Source organism: Colossoma macropomum, unplaced genomic scaffold (genome assembly GCF_904425465.1).
Source record: "Colossoma macropomum unplaced genomic scaffold, Colossoma_macropomum, whole genome shotgun sequence".
NCBI classification, from domain to species: Eukaryota; Metazoa; Chordata; class Actinopteri; order Characiformes; family Serrasalmidae; genus Colossoma; species Colossoma macropomum.
In genome coordinates this window covers 37,092,516-37,115,440 of record NW_023494791.1, presented here as the reverse complement: position 1 = coordinate 37,115,440, position 22,925 = coordinate 37,092,516, and the positions used below count along the sequence as shown (strand labels likewise).

Sequence of the window (22,925 nt, the reverse complement as noted above, 5' to 3'; positions counted from 1 at the left end):
CTGCCTTATTAAACATGGACACAATGTGCCACTGATGCGAAGCACCAGCATGTAGAACCCCATTAGTAATTTTTTTGTTTTGTTAGTTTTGCTTATTTGTTTGTTTTTTGCCAGGGGACTCTTCCACAACCCAGCTGACTTATGTAGGTTGGGGAAGAATAATGTGAGAAAGTGAAACTCTTCCTGAGCTAAATTCATTCTTGTAATGTCAAAAATGTATTGCATTTTTAAAAAGGTGTTTAAATGTTAAAATGAATATTTGTTGAAGTACAACACGGAAATATATTTATCCTGTAATAAAAAGTATTCTCTACTGTACTGTTGAAGAAAAACAACTCTGTCTTGTCTTCGTGGCTGTGGCCTTCATATGATTAGATGACCTGTGGTTGTCTCCTTGCTGAAAACAACAACAAAGACCAGCAAGCATTTCATGCTGGTTTATGCTGGTCTGGTTCTGGCTTAACCGGTCATCCTAGCATGGTCCTGCTAGTTGCAGCATCAAAACACAGCATATTCTGGTTCTGGTGGTGACCAGCCATGCTGCTCTGTGCTGGTTTTTCTAGCAGGGCTAAGAGTCATACAACCAGCATCATAGAGAATAATTTGCTCACCAGCATCACTGCGGTGTCTGATCCACATGTACCACTGCAACACACACTAAAATGCCACTAATACGTTGCTGAGAATGATCCACCATCCAGAATAATACCTGCTCTTTGATGGTCCTGTTGGCTAACAAAGTAGAAACAGATGCTGCTCCTAAATGGTAAGTGGAGCTGATAAAGTGTAGATATAAGGAGGCATAAAGTGGTTGAAGGAGGCATAAAGTGGTTGGTTGAACACGAAATACATATCGGACCTCGTTATAATATAATATGTATTTTATTGCCACCTTTATTATCAACTTTTACTTCTTAACTAGTGGCAAGTTATTGTTTTACATCTTATATTCCTTTATTTATTTCATTAACTGATCATTTTATCCCTATTTCATTTGTTATTTATTAAGTTATTATATTGTTGAAAATTTAAGCGTTTATTGATATTTATTAACTATTACATTTACTATTATGATTATTATTATTATTACTTTTTTAAGCATTTGAAGTGTTTTTACAATCCAATCTTTTGGATTGATTATCTATTTTAAAGACTAACCCCCCCTTTCTGATAATGTTTCTTGAAGGTGGGAGAAACCTTCGAAACACTGCATCTGCTAAGGGGTCATTTTTTGGGGACGGACTGTTAAAATTTTTTTCTCACCAGTTGTCGAATGCGGAAAGAAGCCAGGCAGCTAATGTTACTGCTGGGAAGCCAAATATCTTTTTGCAGCTGTATAATTTTAGTAACTGCGTTCAAATCATCATTGTTAGCAAGTTAGCAAGGTAGCTACCTGGCTCTCTAGATATTTGGCTCATTTTCTGTGGGTGAAATTCTTGTCCCAAGTGTCCATTTTGTGTCTTGTTTGACAACAGAAGTAAGAGTTACAGTAATGCTAGCACAGTTGCATTAATCAGCCTACAGATCAGTTGTTATGCTAGCAGTCAGGATTGGTTGACACCACAGGGATGTGCAATGATGTATTTGCTTAATGCATGCTGGGTACTGTAGTGAGAGAACACTGAAAGTATTTTCAAAACCTGAAAATATTTAAAATTGTGAATTCTATCTAACTAGGCAGGGGATCTAATACTGCTCTAACAACAAATAACATAGCAATGCTAGTTTTAGGCCAGAATGCCCCTTTAATATATTAAAAAAAAAGATATTAACAACCAAACATAATTTGTAACATCCAGTGAATATCAACAAATAAAAACTGAGGTTATTTACACAGTAGTCCTCTATGACCTCTGTAATCTTGATACACAATCACCTAGGTTCATGGACCATGATAGGTTTTTACTCTTAGTCTGTTAAAAGACATCTCATATCTCCACTAACACCTGACCGAACAGATCAAATGACTTTCTATGCCTTCCCAAAAACCTCGCAACAGGTGATGGCGTGAATTAGTCTGTCTCGAAGTATCTGGATGTTGCTGTAGTTTGGAAGATGCAGTGTGCCGAAGCAGGTCTGAGCCACTGGGAAACGCTCGTCTGCATTTTCATAGTCACATCTCACAAGTATCAGGCGTAGTTGAGAGAGGCCCCCCACAGGCAAGCGGTCTGTTGCATACATGAAAACTGTAAAAAAAAAATAAAAATCTCAGGGACGCTCAGCCAGCCTCCTAATACTCTATACTCCACATTATACATTCTAGTTTAAATTAAGGGAAATACAATTCTAATGAAACATTTTGCATAGACCAGATTTGTGCACAACAATTACGATAGATCTGAAAAGCTTACCTTCTTACCTGTACATCTTTTGTTGCCTACACTATCGTACAAGCATTTGGAATCACTGTTTAATAATATAAACTCAGTTTTGTTGCAGGTACATGTAAAATATCATACAAACATTCTGTAAGTTTCAAACTATTTGTAGGAAGTTATAAGAGCATAGTTCCCAAAATGCTTTAAGTTGTGAACAAACCATTAGTTTATGTTTTGGTTTCTAGTTAATGACATTTCAAACTACACTGTAACTTATAAATGACAATTATTCATTTGACAAGTGATTCCAAACTACTGAACAATAGAAACTATAATATCCAATAAAAACTAATTGGAATGCTAACATAGTAGCGATAATAGCCTAATTTGTGTTATATTTTGTATTACCAATATTTTATTTCATGTTAATTTTCTTTATATATATTTCCATTATTTCATATCACCAAAGAAAATAGTACATTTACAGACAATTTTCGGAGCAATTATGGAGCATTTCTATTGGTTCTATTTGGTGAGCAATGATATACGTTTGTGTGTGTGTGTGTGTATATATATATATATATATATATATATATATATATTTATATATACATAAATATCATCAGAGTAACTTGATCACATAAATAATAAATAAAAATAATAAAAAATGATATTTGTTTTACTTTTATCAAACTCTTTAACTTACTCAGAAACTTCTTCTTATGTTCTTCAGACAGCTCACAGAAAACAGTCCAGAAATTCTGAACCAGTTCATCCAAGGGTCCACAGTGTTCATAAGTGGCAATCTGAGGGAAATATGACATGCAAAAAAAAATCTACTGTTCAATCAAAATAACATAATTAAGCAAAATAGCACAGACTATCAAAACAGTTTGTGTTTTACCCTTCGGAGTTCTTCCCACTCATATTGAGATGTGCCGTAGAGTTGAAGCCTGAGTTCTTCAGGCAGAAAAATCCTCCAGAAGTCGGAGCAGTTTCCACAAGAAAATCCTCTCGCAAATTCCTTGAACTGATACTCCACTGACTTGTTAAGAAAAAAGTCAACATACAAGTCCACATATTTCTGCCTGCAAAAGAATGAATAAACAGAGGCTGTGTCAAAAACGTGATAAATGCTGCCTACTCATACAGTATTCTGAGGCATGGGAGGCACTGAGTCATATCCGAATGAAACGTTCTGCTTGCTGAGATTCCTCCATTTGGCCATTTAGAAAGGCAGCATAAATGTATCCTTCACTGCATTTCATATCCCATAATGTTTTGTGTCAGCGCCGATCTGGTTAGGAAAAAACATCAACACTGACACAGTGGAAGAGAAAGTGACCAATAGTTTTTATTTATTTTATCTGCATTAAACAATGAACATTACAGAACTATGTACATTGCCAGGGCCTGCCATAAAGTGTGGGGGGGGGTAAAATAATAATATTAACCACCTAAAATCCCAGTAACTGCAGATTCAGTAACTACAGAGACTGCAATGCAAACTGGCTGAGCTATTGTTTGGTTACAGAAGTGTACATTTAATGGGTTAAAAAAATCTAAAATATATGAGAAGAAGAGGTTATGATGACCTAAACAGTCAAATTAAGGCAAAAATGATCAGTCAGTGGAGCATATTTGAAAACATATCAACACAATTTTGTCCAAGGTTATGCTACATCCCTATCATCAAAATTATAGCATAATCTCACTTCTTTTTGTTTTATTGTTAATACTGGAAGCCTATCAAAAATATCTGTCCAGTCTCTAATCATTCTAGAGTTGACTTTGTTAATCTCTAATAACACTGTGTTTTTAAAATCTGTGTATCAGATTCTTTTAAGTAGGCCTGCTGCCTCAAACTAGGATTGAAGAATGGATTTCCTGGTAGCTGTTGAGGCTGTATATAAATATTCTATAATATTCTTCATAATTGGTGGAGACCTTATGAGCTGAATAAGCAAGTAATCTATTATATATGTAAATGAAACGATTCCCTGTGTTTTGACATGAAACAATCCATTAATGGGTACTGGTTAACGTTGAGGTTCCATTGAATTCCATAACCCCATAATGCACTTCTCAGTTATAAGTACAGAAAATAAAAGTAACCAGGAAGATTACACGATTATTTTAAATCTGAAATGACTGTAAATGACCTTGATCATTGAAAGTATCACCAAATTTATGTACTCCTTGGTCTGACCATGCCTTGGTTTGCCTCTTGTTTGTAAAAAGTCATTGTTCCAGATTGTAGATTCTGCTGAGAACTTCAATGGACCACCCATATATTTACAGATGTCTCCCCACACATTTTGCCACTATGGCATTGAATTTAAACTTTTGATCCTTTTTAGAAATACTGGTGAACAGTAAATCCTGTAGCCGATGTGGATGCACTGATATTTGCCACCACAATCTGGGAGTCAACTTTCAAGCAAGTGCTAAATGAGCGAAGTTGAAAGAACCAAAAATATAACCTAAAATTTGGTAAAGCTAGGCCACATTTATTAGTCTCTCTTTGTAAAGCTTTGAGTCTGATCCTTGGTCTTTTCTTGAATTAATTCTGAAAATCTGAAGTCTATTTTCTTGATAAATGTATTATGAGGAGAGCAGTTTGTGTACAAATACAATACTTTTTTATTTTGGTTATAAAACATTCAGCATGCTAGACTTCTTAAAAGACTTTTTCTCTGAGTAAAAGATGCTGACGTCTAATGTTAACGACTAGCAGTGAAGTGTCTATGTTGGCAACGACATGATGCATCACTGCCTTCGAAGCACATCTCAAATGCGTTTTGGTTGCAGGTACCTTCATCATGTCTCTGCCTTCTAAGGCACTGATTATGAGACAGCACAGGCGGCAAGACATTGAGACATCTCCCTTCAGTGTCAGACACAGTTTAATGCAAATGAGCCTGTTTTTCATGAACATCATTATGTGTATAGATTGCTGTGTGTGAGGGATAAGTAAAAAACAACAAAGAAACCATACCTGTTGACTTTGGTGACAGGGATTTCCCTTCCATTCGGAATGAGCTCTTTGCCCTGTATCTGAAAGAAACTATACTCACATACATATACTTCAAAACCTAAATGTACAGTAATAAACATAATGATTTCTTACTGTGAAATCCAAACAAAGAATCTCCTCAACTTCCTCATCTTCCATCAGTACATTTCTCAGAGACCTGAGGAAGCAACAAAAACAATAAACTTAAAAAAAATAAAAATGAAAATAATAATAATAATACAAAGAAGACGAAGAAGAAGAATTTCTATAGATCCATATAGGGCCTTTTAATAACCCAAAGATGCTCATAGTTGTTGACAACACAAAAATAAAGTAACATACAAGATACTAGGGTAAAAACAAGATGACTTGGTTTGTAAAGTCTTTTTAACATTACCATTTGAATACTAGACTTATTGTTGAGTAACTGCTTTAAATTATTCAGTAACTACAATATATTAATCAGTAACTAATATATATTGCGCAATAACTACAAATCATTCAGTAACTACTATATATTATTCTATAACTACTACAAATCATTCAGTAACTACTATATATTATTCTGTAACTACTACAAATCATTCTGTAACCGCTACATATCATTCAGTTACTGCTGTAAATCATTTAGTAACTACTATAAATTGTTTAGTAACTACTAAAATATTCAATAACTACTATAAATCATTCAAGAACTGCTGTATATCATTCAATAACTATTAAAAATGATATAAACTGTATAACTATATAATAAACTATATAATAGACTACTATAAATCATTTAGTAACTGCTATTACGCCAATATATATGTCAGTCCTCACATTTAGTTCCTCACTCTCATAACTACAAAACACACATTAGTTTCACAGCAGCTACTGAATATTCATGGTAGTGAGGGTTTAAGGGGTGAACAGACAATGGATCTGAACCTGGCCTCCGCTGGGGACAGCTCCTCCAGGTCACTGAGAGTGGGACTCAGGCACAGTAGCTTCTTGAACAGTGCCAACGGGAAGCCGATGTTTAGATGACAGTGATTATACAAGGCCATTCCACAGATGACGCCAAGGTAGTAAAACTCATCGCTGGTACCAGAGGTCTACAACAGACGGTATATTTCTATTCATTTGCCATACAAGAGCAATCATTCTGAGAAAAGTCACATATTGACTGTAGACTCACATCAGCAGAGAACCAGAAGAGTCCTGAGTCTTCAGATGCTCGAATCACGCCGGAGGCTTTTCTTATATCCTGACTGAGCAGTCTGAAGAATTCTGTACGCAAACCTCCAGCATCAAACCCATCCTCCAGTAAAAACTTCACCTTTAAAAAGAGACAACGATAGATAGATAGATAGATAGATAGATAGATAGATAGATAGGCAGGCAGATAGACGGACAGACAGACAGATAGATAGATAGATAGATAGATAGATAGATAGATAGATAGACGGACAGACAGATAGATAGATAGATAGATAGATAGATAGATAGATAGATACATAGATAGATAGATAGATAAATAGATAGACAGACCGATGGACAGATAGACAGACAGACAGATGGATAGGTAGACAGATAGACAGACAGATAGATTGATTGATTGATATACTGTTTAACTGATCGACTGATTGATAAATTCATTTTAGTTAATTTTACCTAAGTTTAATTCCTTTAATAACACAAACAACAAACTGTTACAGACCTTTAATGGGAGGGAGAAGTCAGGAGGATTTGTTCTCAGGTGTGTCAGAGTATCTGCCAGCACCATTTCTCTCCTCACACACAGTGAGTTTTCACAGGCGAGTGGAGGATCCACATTCTTTTGTCTTTCCAGCAAAAACTTGAGACACAAAATAATAAATAAAACGACACATTAATACACTAAAGATTAATTATGACTGATGGAGTGGATTTGAATACAGCCTCTGCGGCGTCTGACTGAGTGAGTCTACTTACTCTGAAAAGAATGCATTTAGACCTCATGTCAACAATGAAAGGGTAACAACAAAGAGAGTCCACATTTTTCTAAAGCAAATAAATAAATAAATCATTTAACATTACAAAACAGGAAATGTAATATGCAATATGCAAACGAATCAAGACTGAATACCATAAAGTTCTGGAAAACTAGACATTTTTGCTGATCACTGAAGAAATATGGAATCTGTTTAAATGCAAAACACAGTAAAATAAATACGGCGCATACAGCACAACAAACCTTCAGCAGTCGTAGGCATGTCACATATCACTGACAGTCGATTTTGTATTCTAATTTTAGTTCAGTTACTGGCTTAAATTCTTTTGTATGTCCACATCCTGACTTATTGTTACATTTTTAGTAAGTTTTTTCAAATTATGAAATGATGAATAGATGTCTGGACACTGGAGGCCTGGATGCATAGACATCTTAAACCTGCCTATGTAAAATCTATAATCTACACCTGAAAAAGGCTAAACATTCTGATTTAAAAACAACTGTGCCATTTAACATTTTTATAGTTTTATTCCACAGACAAGCTGTTGGCTGTTCTATAGCCCTGTTTAAACAAGTCACAGTGTTTGTTGAGAGCAAACTATGGAAATCTAAACTATATCATCAACTACAAAATAATAATAATGATAATAAAAGAAAAACACTAATCAATAATCATTTACATTATAAACACTGGTGTTAGGAACATTAGGAACAACTAAACACTGGGACGAGTTTAAAATGTGTTACAGAAAAGAAAACATTTAAAACATTTATAGTGTAAGTCTTAATTTTCTCTTTGCAGCTGCCTGAATGTTACACTTTCACCAGTATGTATGTGAATATTAATTGCTGTTGAATTATTTCAGTACTTACCGAACAAAAGAACTCAGAGAGCTCTTTAACGTAGAAATAATCATCCATCAACCGTGTGGCTCTCCTGCTATTAATCTGCATGAAAGTATAAAACTTTAAAATGCCCAAATATTGCAATGACAATGACATTTAATCACACTAATAATCCAATAATGACTGATATCACTAGAAAATAATAAGATGAATGTAACATTAACACATTAGATAATTAATAAGACAATATTAATCAGATATTGACATTAAATTGTCAGATAGTAATAATCTAATAACAGCAATAAAATGCTGATAGATAATACGATAGATAATATCTTGATAACACAAAATAATTAGACAATAATCTGGTAACAACATGAAATTATTAGATAAGATTAACCAAATCTGCAAATGGCAGAATCATTAGATTGTTATAATAATAATCTGATAACAGCAGTAAATCATTAGATAATGATAATAATCAAATAATAGCATTAAATAATTAGATAATATCTTGATAACATGAAATAATTAGACAATAATCTGATAACAACATGAAATTATTAGACTAGATTAATCTGAAAAGACAGTAAATAATAATAATAATAATAATAATAATAATAATGATAACAGCATTAAATCATTAGATAATGATAATAATCTGATAATAGCATTTAATCATTAGATGATGATAATAATTGGATAATAGCATTAAATAATTTGATTATTTTTTAAGAACACGAAAGAATTAGACAATAATCTGATAACAACATGGAATCATTAGATTAGATTAATCTGAAAAGGCAGTAAATAATTAGATAATAATAATAATAATAATAATAATAACAGCATTAAATCATTAGATGATGATAATAATCTGATAATAGCAAAAAATTGTATCAGATAATAATAATCTGATAACATTAAAGTATTGGATAATAATAATAATAATAATAATAATAATAATAATAATAATAATCTGATAAAGACCGTTATATGAATAGATGTTTATGTAAAAAAAGAAAAGTCTGTCTAACAGGAGGTGTGTGAGTGTGTCTGTGGAAGAGGGTGAGAATGAAGGGAGTGATAAGAGGAAAAGATGAATGAAATCTTTAATCCTCACATCATACAGTTCGTGCAGAACCTTTAGAGGAAATGATGCTTCATCCCAGCGGTTGCATATCCTAGTTGTCATCTGGGTGATGAAGTGTGCCGATACAGAGTGAAACACCTTCACCAGCGTTCTGTAGTAGTAATAGGGCAGTGTGGTCCACAGGCTTCCTGAGGACATTTTACAAGACAAGAGCATGTGCAACTTTTTTAAACTGCTGTTTAAAAGATCATGTAAATTATATATACATGCATAGATACACCCATACATACATAAAGTGAATAAATAAGCTTGTAGCAATGCTGTTACATTCATTACACACAATACAAAAATGATGCATTAAATTTATTCGATTGAAATGTATAGATAATTTCCACACTGATGTAATATTTATTACATTACTAGATACTTTGGCCAATAACTGTGTTGTGATTTATGCTGAAATGATGTTCACATTTTAAGTAATTCAACACGGTGTTCAGAGTAGAACATTCTTAAAGAATGTTTCAACGGAATCTGAGAATATTTTTACTTTATATCTCTATTGAATGTTTGTAAAAAACACATATGTCATAAACATCAAGGTCTCTAAATGGGGACCTACTTAAGACACTCAGTGACTCCTGATCCAGGTGTAAAATGGCAGAAGCCAGCTCTACAGCGAGCTGCCTTCCACGCTGCTGTTTGATCAGCACTCTGAGGAGCTCGGGCAGGATGAGGTAAACTCTCAGAGCTTCGACACCAGCAGCAGTGGAGCCCAGAGACCAGAGCAGATTCTGCTTCACTACACTTTCCACCTGAGAGGAAAATTCAACCCCTGATTTCAGCCTCATAGTCATAAGTCAACTTAAAATGACGTCTATAGTCTCAGTCATAAGTCAACTTAAAATGACGTCTATAGTCTCACAGTCACAAGTCAACTCAAAATGACGTCTATAGTCTCACAGTCACAAGTCAACTCAAAATGACGTCTATAGTCTCACAGTCACAAGTCAACTCAAAATTATGTCTATAGTCTCAGTCACAAGTCAACTCAAAATGACGTCTATAGTCTCAGTCACAAGTCAACTCAAAATGACGTCTATAGTCTCACAGTCACAAGTCAACTCAAAATGACGTCTATAGTCTCAGTCACAAATCAACTCAAAATGATGTCTATAGTCTCACAGTCACAAATCAACTCAAAATGACGTCTATAGTCTCAGTCACAAGTCAACTCAAAATGACGTCTATAGTCTCACAGTCACAAGTCAACTCAAAATGACGTCTATAGTCTCAGTCACAAGTCAACTCAAAATGACGTCTATAGTCTCACAGTCACAAGTCAACTCAAAATTATGTCTATAGTCTCAGTCACAAGTCAACTCAAAATGACGTCTATAGTCTCAGTCACAAGTCAACTCAAAATGACGTCTATAGTCTCACAGTCACAAGTCAACTCAAAATGACGTCTATAGTCTCAGTCACAAGTCAACTCAAAATGACGTCTATAGTCTCACAGTCACAAGTCAACTCAAAATGACGTCTATAGTCTCAGTCACAAGTCAACTCAAAATGACGTCTATAGTCTCACAGTCACAAGTCAACTCAAAATTATGTCTATAGTCTCAGTCACAAGTCAACTCAAAATGACGTCTATAGTCTCACAGTCACAAGTCAACTCAAAATGACGTCTATAGTCTCACAGTCACAAGTCAACTCAAAATGAGGTCTATAGTCTCAGTCACAAATCAACTCAAAATGACGTCTATAGTCTCACAGTCACAAGTCAACTCAAAATGACGTCTATAGTCTCACAGTCACAAGTCAACTCAAAATTATGTCTATAGTCTCAGTCACAAGTCAACTCAAAATGACGTCTATAGTCTCACAGTCACAAGTCAACTCAAAATTATGTCTATAGTCTCAGTCACAAGTCGACTCAAAATGACGTCTATAGTCTCACAGTCTCGTCAACTTAAAATGTCGTCTATAGTCTCACAGTCACAAGTCAACTCAAAATTATGTCTATAGTCTCAGTCACAAGTCGACTCAAAATGACGTCTATAGTCTCACAGTCTCGTCAACTTAAAATGACGTCTATAGTCTCACAGTCACAAGTCAACTCAAAATGACGTCTATAGTCTCACAGTCACAAGTCAACTCAAAATGACGTCTATAGTCTCAGTCACAAGTCGACTTAAAATGACGTCTATAGTCTCACAGTCACAAGTCAACTCAAAATGACGTCTATAGTCTCAGTCACAAGTCGACTTAAAATGACGTCTATAGTCTCACAGTCACTAGTCAACTCAAAATGACGTCTATAGTCTCAGTCACAAGTCGACTTAAAATGACGTCTATAGTCTCACAGTCACAAGTCAACTCAAAATGACGTCTATAGTCTCAGTCACAAGTCGACTTAAAATGACGTCTATAGTCTCACAGTCACAAGTCAACTCAAAATGACGTCTATAGTCTCAGTCACAAGTCGACTTAAAATGACGTCTATAGTCTCACAGTCACAAGTCAACTCAAAATGACGTCTATAGTCTCACAGTCACAAGTCAACTCAAAATGACGTCTATAGTCTCAGTCACAAGTCGACTTAAAATGACGTCTATAGTCTCACAGTCACAAGTCGACTCAAAATGACGTCTAGAGTCTCAGTCACAAGTCAACTCAAAATGACGTCTATAGTCTCACAGTCACAAGTCGACTCAAAATGACATCTATAGTCTCAGTCACAAGTCGACTTAAAATGACGTCTATAGTCTCACAGTCACAAGTCGACTCAAAATGACGTCTATAGTCTCAGTCACAAGTCGACTTAAAATGACGTCTATAGTCTCACAGTCACAAGTCAACTCAAAATGACGTCTATAGTCTCAGTCACAAGTCGACTTAAAATGACGTCTATAGTCTCACAGTCACTAGTCAACTCAAAATGACGTCTATAGTCTCACAGTCACAAGTCAACTCAAAATGACGTCTATAGTCTCAGTCACAAGTCGACTCAAAATGACGTCTATAGTCTCACAGTCACAAGTCGACTCAAAATGACGTCTAGAGTCTCAGTCACAAGTCAACTTAAAATGGCGTCTATAGTCTCAGTCACAAGTCGACTCAAAATGACGTCTACAGTCTCACAGTCACAAGTCGACTCAAAATGACGTCTAGAGTCTCAGTCACGAGTCAACTTAAAATGATGTCTATAGTCTCATAGTCAGAAGTCGACTCAAAATGACATCTAGAGTCTCAGTCACAAGTCAACATAAATGTTGCTATAGTCTTATAGTCACAAGTCAACCTAAAATTATGTCTATAGTCTCATAGTCACAAGTCAAGCTAAAATGATGTCTAGAGTCTCATAGTAAAAGGTCAACTTAAAATCATGTCTCTACTACTGAAATAAAATTCAGTCTATAGCATGTTATCAACAGAGCTGTACCTCCAGTAGAATCTTCTGCTTTTGGGCCAGCTTCTCAAAAGCAAGACGAGCCAAAGACAAATCCAGACCAGAATGCCTTTCGGACATTTTATAATGTTTATCACTGTTAATGATACAAGTGAACAATATCAGAGATTAATACGCTGAAACAATCACGAACACAAATTCTGAAAAGAGTCACAAAATCCATTTATACCTTTTGTCAATGAAGCTGCCATTGATACACGATGCTGATGAGAACATTTTCTTGATTTCACTATTAAGACAGAGAAACTAACAAGCTGGATAATTGGTCTTATGCAAAGTGAAACATTTCCAGTCAAAATGACCATTACATACATCTTATTAATTTTTTAGCATCAGGAAAAAAGCATGATTAGTGATGCTTTCAATCAAAAACAAAGTACCCGCTCCTGATGTTGTTATATATTCCTAAACATGCAATTATCATCCATCACGCTTAACTGATGGTTATACACATGATTTGAAGAGACTTAAGTTCCTTTGACTTTCTCCTGCCTTATGCAGAGGTAAATATCTCCTTTAGCCAATTTAGATGCTCGTGAGAAATGTCAAAGGCAGCTAAGGTGTGTGTGGGTGTATAATAGTGTCTCTCTGATGGAGAACATAATGTCAGTGACTCTTGGGAACTGCATTTTTTTTGTTACCATCAGATAACAGAGTGCCATTTAGGTTAACACTGCCATTGCACTGAAATAAAGCAGGTTTGACTATCCGACACGAGGCCTCAAGGGAAAAACTTTACTGTGCTGTTGGTTAGTCTAGCATGGGCAAGTCAACCTTGCCCAGTATAGTTATGGGGTTCCTTACAGTAAAAGCTATGGACTTTTGGATGAAATATAAAAGCGAGTTCCTAACTCTCTGTGTTAGCAATATTCACCCAGATGTTCTAGCCTAAACGTCCCACTCTGACACTCTGTAGGAAATATGATCTCCTACTGATCCCCTTCTTCAAATTTTATTTTCCCTGACACAAAACTAATGACTGGAGTTGGTACTGACTCAGAATTGGCCTCTTCTGTAACGTTCACACTCATGATGGCCAACCTGAGTCCACATTCACAGTAAAAGAATTCTGTGTGGTCTAAAACAGTGTTTCTCAATGCTGGTACTGGAGGCCCACTGCCCTGTACTTCTTAGTGTTTTCCCTGCTCCCAACAGACCTGATCCAACCAATATCTCATTAACAGCCCAGTCAAGCTAAAGTGGCTGTGTTAAAGCAGGAAAAGCCTTAAAATGTGCGGGACAGTGAGCCTCCGGGACCAGAGTTGAGAAACACTGGTCTAGAAAAGTGTGCAAGTGCTATGATGCATTTACGTATACCTTTTCACTTTGTTCCACGCTTTTGCTTTCTCGCAGTCTAAAATCCATCTGTCAATAATTCCATCATCCAATACTGACATCTCTTTGCATGAACCTGCTGAGATCTCACCATCCTTAGATACACAGAACATTTACCACAGTTGAAAAAAAAAACAATCTATGTAGATCTATAAACTATAAGAGAAAAAAAGACATCACTGAGGACTCTTGCTCACCTGGAAACAGGCAACAGAAAGATTTCCTCCAGCCATAATTTTCTCCACTGTCTGATTAGGGCTGCATTCTGTTTAACAACATTACAATGTGGTTATATGGGTCATACTACTGAATCAGAATAAAGTCAGAGTTCAAAACATATTTCAGCCTTTTAACTGGCTGGTATGTCTACTTTATTAATGCAAATGATTGAAACATTAATTTCGTCACTAATAAAACAATCATAACACTAATGAAACTTTGCCAAATGTTTCAGTAGTGATTGTTTCAGTGGTGTCAATTTTAGCTTATTTTGAGCATAACTCGAAATCTCTAGTCAGTACATGACTAGCAAACACAGCTTTGAACAGATTTTGAATGCATAAAATCGTAATATTTTTAAAACTCTCAAAGCTAAGGATTCAGTTGAGGCAGGAGAGACCTTCCTAGCACTGGTATATGAAAAGTGCTGCAGCACTATATATGTAATATGTCTATAAGGGGGTGTACTGACGTAGCAGTGAGTCCAAATGTTTGGACATCCTACAATTACTATTTTATCTTTATCTCTTTGTTTTTAGTGAATTAGATGTAAAATAACCATGCAATAAAATCACCAGCAACATACTATATTTTAAAAAAATACTTGCAGAGGTTGTGTTACTTCTTTTTACTTCAAAAAGGAACAAAATATGCCATTTGGCCAGGGGTGACCAAGCTTTTGCATACAACTGTAAAATGATAAACACTTCTTCACTGCAGTAAATACACTCGCTTCATTTCTAAAGATAATTTATTACTGCACAAACCTGCTGGCAGGCATACAGGCAATGGCACACACTGATTGGTTTGCTGTCCATTTCCCAGCTGTCCTTGCTCTCCACATCCAAATGAGTAGATCGTTTTTGATGATCCAACCAGTGCCAGTGTGTGATGTCTTGAATTCAAAAGAACAATTACACATTTCAACTAGTTCTGTATGACAATGCTACCACCCTCTGTATCTGGATGATGCTCAACTTAAATATTTAACATCAGCATCTTTAATTTAATTTCCCAGAGTAGCAGAATAAGCAATAATAAGTATTCCAGGACATACTATCTTAAGGCGGCAGCACTTTGGTGCAGTTATTTACCGTCCACAGGCTATTTGGGACACTTTTGACCCCCAGAGTCCACCCAGCAGACGAGGTCGATGTTCATCTCTGAGTGAATTATGCCCGAGCTGCCCGTAACATCCCAACCCGAATGTGAACAACAGACCTCCCTAAAAATGTAAATATATAAGTAAAATATAATGTGGAAAAAATATGTTTGGCTTTGCTTACCTATAAAATAATGTTCTGTCACAGGTGACTTGATGAAGAGTTACATTGTTTAAGCCTTCAGAGGAACAAAGACTAAAAGCTAGGAAGTTCTGTACTTGTTCAGCATTGAAAATGTGTTGTTAGCTCTCCCCTGAACTGGTCAACCTACTCTAATGAGGGGGGGAATACAGTCCAATTACAGAGAGTAAAGAAAATAGTTTAGGTAATTGAGTCCAGAGTGAAGCTAAAGTGCTAAGCAGTAATAGGAAATTTAAAGATAGATGTGGGCAATATGGCAAAAATATAATATCACAATACTTCACATTTTCACAAAACATATGCATCACGATATTTTAACATTTTTTTATTTAATAAGCTGGAACAGACAAAATAGAACAAATAGTGCCACATATTAAAAAAAACAATAACAGCAATTGTAATAATGGTAATAATAATAAACCTACAACTACAATGATTTTTATTCAGTGTTTTACAAACTGCACTGCACTATATCCAATTAAACAGGCCTAATTATGCTCACTTTGTAATGAAACGTAGTAAGTCAGTACTCTTTAAGGGCTGACGATATCCACGTTATGCTCAGAAAAGAGTATTGTGACATAATTCATGATGCATGATAATGATACTAAATCATAATATTGCCAATCTCTACTCTACAGCATTCAGATTCAGCAGTCAGCCATTAGAGGAGAGATTAAAAACCCATGAAAAATTGTCAATTGTAATGTGAGATTAGACCTAAAAGAGAGAGTCTTATAGCCCATGTGTGAGAATTGGCAGCATTATGTGTATGAATAAGTAGATTCAATCCTGTAAGACCTGTGATGCAGGATTCAGTACATAAACAACACTCCAAAGCAATCGGACCCCAATAACTTGGTTGCAAATATCATAATTTATAACAACGCTACAATTGCTAAAATTGAAAGATTTTATTACACACTTCTATAACCTAAAAACAGCTCAGCCAGTTTTCACTGAAGTCCCTGTAGTAACTGAATAATATGCCTTAGTATGTAATAAGCCCGGGATTTTAAGGGGTTAAGCTGCCTGGCGGTTTTCATTGACTGCACTGGAAACATCTGAACCAACCTTTGTTAGAACAGCAGTATGGTCCTCTCCACACGAGATGAACACTGTCTTCTTCTGGTTCAAGCTCTTCACACAGACAGGAACATACCTATCTGTGAAAGACACAGTGAACTTAGTAATATGTGGATCCACATGGCTGCCAGATCAGGTAAAATCCAGGACTCAACACCGACTGTCAAGTGCACAGATTTTTGCCCGCCGTATCACTTTTTAGGCCTTTTTCTTCTAGATTCATGCAGGATCTAGGCTTATATATTTTTTTATATCTCTAGTAGGTACAGAAACAAGCACATTTAGTTGAGTGCAAATGTTTGGGCATCCCTCAACAGTGAACACACATTTTAATGCATTTTAATTACTGTTTATTTGCTGAATTTTACACAGTGGAAAAAAACAAAACATAAAATGTGGCCAATGCAAACCTTATTATTATTCTTATATTTAATGTTTTGTTTTTTTTGATATGTTAACTTAGCAAATAAACAGAAATTGTGCATTATAATGTCAGAAAAATGTAACCAGGAGGTGTTCAAACTTTCTTTCAACTGTATGTAATAACTGGAAATTATTGAAAGCATAAAGGAAATGATGCTTTAAAAAGTTTTAATACCAAGCCTCATTTGCAGTGTCTCAAATATTCTGAGACGTTTCGAAATCTGTTTTGATTACGCCTACCTGTATCATCAATACCTGCCGATGTGCTGATCTCTGCCTTCCTTGACTATGAATATTGTGCTATTGTTATATTTTGTAATATTATATTTTGCTGTTGAATTTTTACCTTCTCATAGATGTACCATCAGACATAGCCCCGTTGCATTTTTACACCCCTATAAATCACCACAGGAGTACCATAGTGAAGTCAATACCTTCCCTGTCCCCCAGGCCCAGCTGTCCGGCGCTGTTCCTGCCCCATCCGAACACAGATCCAGAGAGAGAAAGGGCGAAGCTGTGGCCTCCCCCGGCGCTGATCTGAGCCAGCGGGATCCCACCCAGAGACTTGAGGGGCTGAGGAGACAAAGAGCTAGGCTTATCTTTCCCCAAACCCAGCTGACCACTGGAGTTTTGACCCCACGTGAACAGTTGACCATCTAAGAGAAAATATGAAGTGCTGTTAATTACAAAACCAATTTCAAAAAAGTAGGGACAGCAGGGAAAATGCAAATGAAAACTAAAAGCAGTGATTTATAAATCCACTTTGAAAACTACCCAGATTTTTAATGCTTTATTTTATCAACTTCATTGTTTTTCGTAAATATATGTTCATTCTGAAATTGATGCCTGCAACACATCCCAAAAAAGTTCTGACAGATGTAATTTCAGACAAGAAGCATTGTGAAATGTTCATAAAACATGTTGGTGATGCAATCATGCCTGGATATAAAAGATGATATGTACACTACGGTGTATACTGTCATCAAAACATTCAGGGAATTCAGAGAAAAGGACAAGACTGAAAGCCACAACCGAATGCCTGTGGCCTTTGATTTCTCATACAGCACATTAAAAAACCATAAACATTACAAACTGGCATATGTCTGCGATGGATATCACACATGAGCTTCAGAATACTTTAACAAACCGTTGTCAATAATGACTGTCTGTTGCTGCACCCATATATGCAGGTTCTCCAGGCCAAAGAAGAAAAGGACCATCCAGATTGTTACCAGCATAAAGTTCAAAAGTCAGGGTCTGTCATGATATGAAAGAGGAATTAGTGGATAACTTGCACATCTGTCAAAGCACTATTTAATCTGAACACATTTTGGAGCAACATATACTACCTTTTAGATGTCATCTTTTTCAACAAGCCACATTCTGCAAGTTACAACAGCATGGCTGGGTAAAGAGAGAGTGCGGGTGCAGTCCAGAACTGTCGCCCATTTAAACACATGTCATTTTAAGCTCAAAATACATCAATGATGGCTTTTTGTCATTATTTGTGATTCTAAAGTGTTGTTAAAAGGATCAGTGATGTAACACAGTGGTAAACATGCTTTCTGATCCAACTTTTTCGGAATGTGCTGCAGGTATCAAGCATATCAGCATACAGTTACAAAAAACAATGAAGTTCATATAGAAAAAAATCACTGCAGTCTGTTTTATTAGCATTTCACATACTGCCCCAACGTTTTTGGAATTAAGTTTGTAATGCATGATGACAAGCAAATAAACAGCTACAATATCATAAGAACAAAAATGATCTGTTCAGTAGGACACATCAAAATGGCATGTTTATCAATATAAACTTCACTTTACCTCTAGTTAGCACAACTGAGTGATCATCTCCACATGCAACTTGTGCAATCTTTTTGTTAGTCAAGCTTTTGAAGGGCCTACACATGCAAAAAGAGGATATGCATCATGGTATAGCCAGAAAAAAGAGATCTCACAGTCTAGTATGTACCACGGTACTTGGTAGTTAGACTTACCTGGTTATGGTGGACTGCTCACTCCACTCCCACACCATCCCTGCCTGTGTCACAAGCACCACATGGTGCTTTCCACTACTGAGAGAGTGAATTTGCTCTTTCAATGTTATATTAAATCCTGGAAAAAACAGGAAACTATTTGTATTGTTGATGTACCTTTTGCTCATTATACTACTTATGCTACTGACCTTAACAATTATTAACAGTTATCTTGTTAACAGAAAGTAGCTGCATAAATAACAAAACAGACAAAAGTATTGGGACACCCCTCCTAATTACTGAATTCAGGTGTTTTAGCCACACCAGGTGTGCTAACAGGTGGATTAAGCACATAGCCTTCCAGGCTCGATAGATAAACACTGGCTGTAAAATGGGTCATACTGATGAGCTCAGTGACTTTAACATGCCACTGTCATAGGATGCCACCTTCGCCACAAGTCAGTTTGTGAAATTTCTGTGCTGCTAGATCTGCCCCGGCAACTGTATGTGCTATTATTGCAGATGGAAGCATCTAGGAGCAACAACAGCTCAACCACAAAGCGGGAGATCACACAAACTCACAGAGTGGGGCCGCCGAATGCAGAAGCATACAGTGCCTATCCTCTGCTGAATCAGTCACTAAAGAGTTCCAAATTGCCTCTGGAAGCAACATCAGCAAAAGAACTGCACATTAGGAGCTTCACGAAATGAGTTTCCATGGCCGAGAAGCTGCACACAAGCCTAAGATGCACAATGCCAAGGCAAATTTTGGGTTTGGGCGAATGCCAGGAGAACATTACCCAACTGCATTGTGCCAACTGTAAAGTTTGGTGGAGGAGGGATAATGCTACGGGGTTGTTTTTCAGGGGTTGGCCTAGACTCCTTAGTTTGAGTGAGGGGAATCTTAATGCTTCAGCAGACCAAGACATTTTAGACAATTTGTATGCTTCCAACTATGTGGGAACAGTTTGGGGAAGACTCTTTTCGGTCTCAGCATGATTGAGCCCCAGTGCACAAAGCAAGGTCCATAAAGGCCTGGCTGGGTGAGTTTAGTGTGAAAGAACTTGACTGGCCCACAGAGATCCCTGACCTCAACCCCATCGAACAAAACATTTATTCATATAGTGTGTGTGTGTGTGTGTGTGTGTATGTGTGTGTGCATATATATGTATATATTTTTCAGTACTTTTTATGCATGTTTTAGAAAATTAGAAAATCAACAAAACGTGTAATCTGACCTTTGACCAAGGATATTAAAATGTATATATATGGACCACCAGTCCTCGCGGTCCAAACTCTTAGTCCCCACCAGATAACGTCTGGTGAGAAGAACCTCCACTTAGTAATGTCTTCCATGTTTTACAGACACTAGAGGGCGCTCCTGATCGAGTCCAAAATGAATGGTGGCCTAAGGAGCTTTTGTGAAAAATTACATTTGTGAATGATTAATTCTATTTATACAGACTAATGCAGTCATTTTCTCCATGCAGAACAACATGAAATATTTCAACACTGCTGTTATACTTTTTATACTTTTTTCAACTAAAACTCAACAAGACTGCCTGTTTAGAAATGTAGAGGGACATCTGAAGTGTTTAATGCATCTGACAGCTCCCTCACAGAAAGTTATTGCTTACAATATTTACAGTTATGCTGCCTGATATCTGAGACATTGTTTTATGATAGTTTTGAGATATAATTTTAGCCTTTTAAACTCTTCTCATGGTGGAGAGGCACTAGGGCATTCTAATTCATAGTACCCAAAGGAAATGTATTATGTAGGGGTGAGCAATATGGTGATGTTTTATCATTATTGTGCTAAATTATTTGATAATACGCATTTCTAAGCATACTGTGGATATCATCTGTACTTACAGAACTATTCATTATTATAAAGTCAGCATAATTAGGCCTCTTTAACTGGATTTAGTGCAGTGCAGTTTGTAAATCTGAATTAAAATCATTGTAGCAGGTTTATTATTTTTATAATAGTAATCTCAGAAAAATAAAATATCGTATTGCATATTGTGTATCATAACAATGTCTAGAAGTATTGTGATATAATATGTTTGCCATATCCCACCCCTGGTATTATGTATGTATTGTGAACATGCTGCCTGCAGCCTGAAATATTGTTTTATCGTACAGTTTTGAGATAAAGTTTTGGCCTAAAGCACACTTATCTTTAACCTCATGAAGGGTGGAAAGATACATGTGGGGCACTGTAAAGCAAAATAGTCCCCAAAGACATTATGTTTTTCACTATTTTACCATTATCAGCATTACACATAAAAACACGTATAGGCTAACTGATGATTTTGGATGGACAAATAAAATGGCTATATGTGTGTTATAGACCTTGACTCCTGGTATCACCACCACTGTACAGGAAACACTGTTTCTCTACAATGTTTTTCTGTTTCACTACACCGAAATGGCCATTCAAGTCATTCAAATCACTATAAACAACTTTGTTTACATCTCAAGCACTGAAAAATGCAAAAAAAATGCAAACATCTGTGAACAAATTTGGCCTATGCGATGCATTATTATGCAGGAAAAAGAATAATAGTAAAACGACAGAACTCTAACCAAAATAATGGAACACCAGCACTTCGTCAGTGCTTGGACCCCTAAAAAGAATAATAATAATAAAAATAAGTGGTCCTCGATTCACACTCACGCTTGTACGGACTCGGCGCTTTTCCTCCTCTACTCGTCTGTGTTTTGTTCTGTCCTTCTTCACTCTGTCCATTCAGTAAAACCACAGTCACCTTTCCGTCTGCAGTGAGAAACGCCAGCAGGCTGCGCTTGACAGACAGCTCGGAGAGTCTCTGAGAGCCGAGGATGTGTTTAAAACCATCCCCACAGCTCAAACCAACACCAGCACAGTCCAGCGAGGTCAGTTCACCCCAATAAAACATGTGTGAAGTAAAGAAAAGCTCCAGAAGCGTCGCGAACTAAACTCGTCAACTAAACTCGTCAGCTAAACTAAACTCGTCAACTAAACTCGTCAGCTAAACTCGCTGTCGTAAACTAACGGCTGCTCTGAGCGCAGCGGCAGTGAGAGCTGAGCTGACCGCGCAGCTGGAAAACGAAACTCTGCCCTAAACAGAGCGAAACAAAAGCGAAACACACACTCAGGTCCAGGAAACACACAGTTTCGTCTTTTTTTAAATGAAATGATGACGTATCGAAAGGCTTTCGTCATTTTATTTGATTAACACGCTCATTAACCTCAACTGCGTGTATAGCTCAGGGATTCTGGCAGTATAAAGGAGAACTCCACCGCCTTTTCAAAAATTCTGCATAATTAAACGGGTGAGATGTAAAGTGCTTCAGAGTGGTTTGATTTGAAATCCTCTGTTCTAGAGAAACTTGCCGAGTCAGAATTGTTTACGGTGGTGGTGGTGATGGGAACCAGACGTCTGAAGAGGTTAATGCCTCTAAAAGCTCCCACACAGAAAGTTATTATATGAAATGGTTAGATGTACACTGCCTGGTGTCTGACACACTGTTTTATGATAGGTTTGTGATAAAGTTTTGGCTTAAAACGTATTTTAATCCATTTATTTTCATATAACCATGACAGAGGGATACATGCAGGCTGTTGTAAGGCAAAAATGCCCTCAAAGAAAACTTATTTTTCTCAGATTTATGACTATTTTACCATTTTCAACATTATAAAAACTCAGACGACATGTGCAGGTTCACCGATGGTTTTGGATAGTAAATAAAATGGCTATATTTGTGTTGTAGTCTTTGGGACTCCTGGTTCCCATCACCAGCACTGTAAAGAAATCAGAGTCTGTAAGTTTCTCCACAATGAATCATTTCACATCAAACCACTCTAAATGAA

General features: G+C 36.4%; 1 protein-coding gene across 5 annotated transcripts; it reads right to left on the bottom strand.

The window, feature by feature from the left end:
- Nucleotides 1-8: 8 nt before the first annotated feature.
- Nucleotides 9-22,183, bottom strand: LOC118810873 (probable E3 ubiquitin-protein ligase HERC4). 5 transcript variants are annotated; one of them, XM_036574988.1, is made up of 24 exons: nucleotides 21,750-22,183; nucleotides 19,088-19,205; nucleotides 18,915-18,991; nucleotides 17,525-17,746; nucleotides 16,656-16,747; nucleotides 15,372-15,502; nucleotides 15,045-15,172; nucleotides 14,256-14,323; nucleotides 14,041-14,153; nucleotides 12,893-12,952; nucleotides 12,697-12,799; nucleotides 9,871-10,063; nucleotides 9,279-9,436; nucleotides 8,183-8,257; nucleotides 7,445-7,498; nucleotides 7,291-7,359; nucleotides 7,037-7,174; nucleotides 6,515-6,655; nucleotides 6,265-6,431; nucleotides 5,449-5,512; nucleotides 5,317-5,375; nucleotides 3,223-3,406; nucleotides 3,025-3,124; nucleotides 9-2,186 (listed from the first exon to the last, which is right to left on the bottom strand). In XM_036574988.1, exons 1-24 carry the CDS (start codon nucleotides 21,988-21,990, stop codon nucleotides 1,972-1,974), a joined length of 2,970 nt encoding a protein of 989 aa, XP_036430881.1. In that variant the 5' UTR covers nucleotides 21,991-22,183; the 3' UTR covers nucleotides 9-1,971. The 5 variants fall into 5 exon arrangements, with proteins under 5 accessions (XP_036430881.1, XP_036430884.1, XP_036430882.1 ...); XM_036574991.1 differs by lacking the exons at nucleotides 19,088-19,205; nucleotides 21,750-22,183 and adding exons at nucleotides 18,238-18,347; nucleotides 18,440-18,528; XM_036574989.1 differs by lacking the exon at nucleotides 12,893-12,952 and having other exon boundaries at nucleotides 12,697-12,772.
- Nucleotides 22,184-22,925: the final 742 nt, after the last annotated feature.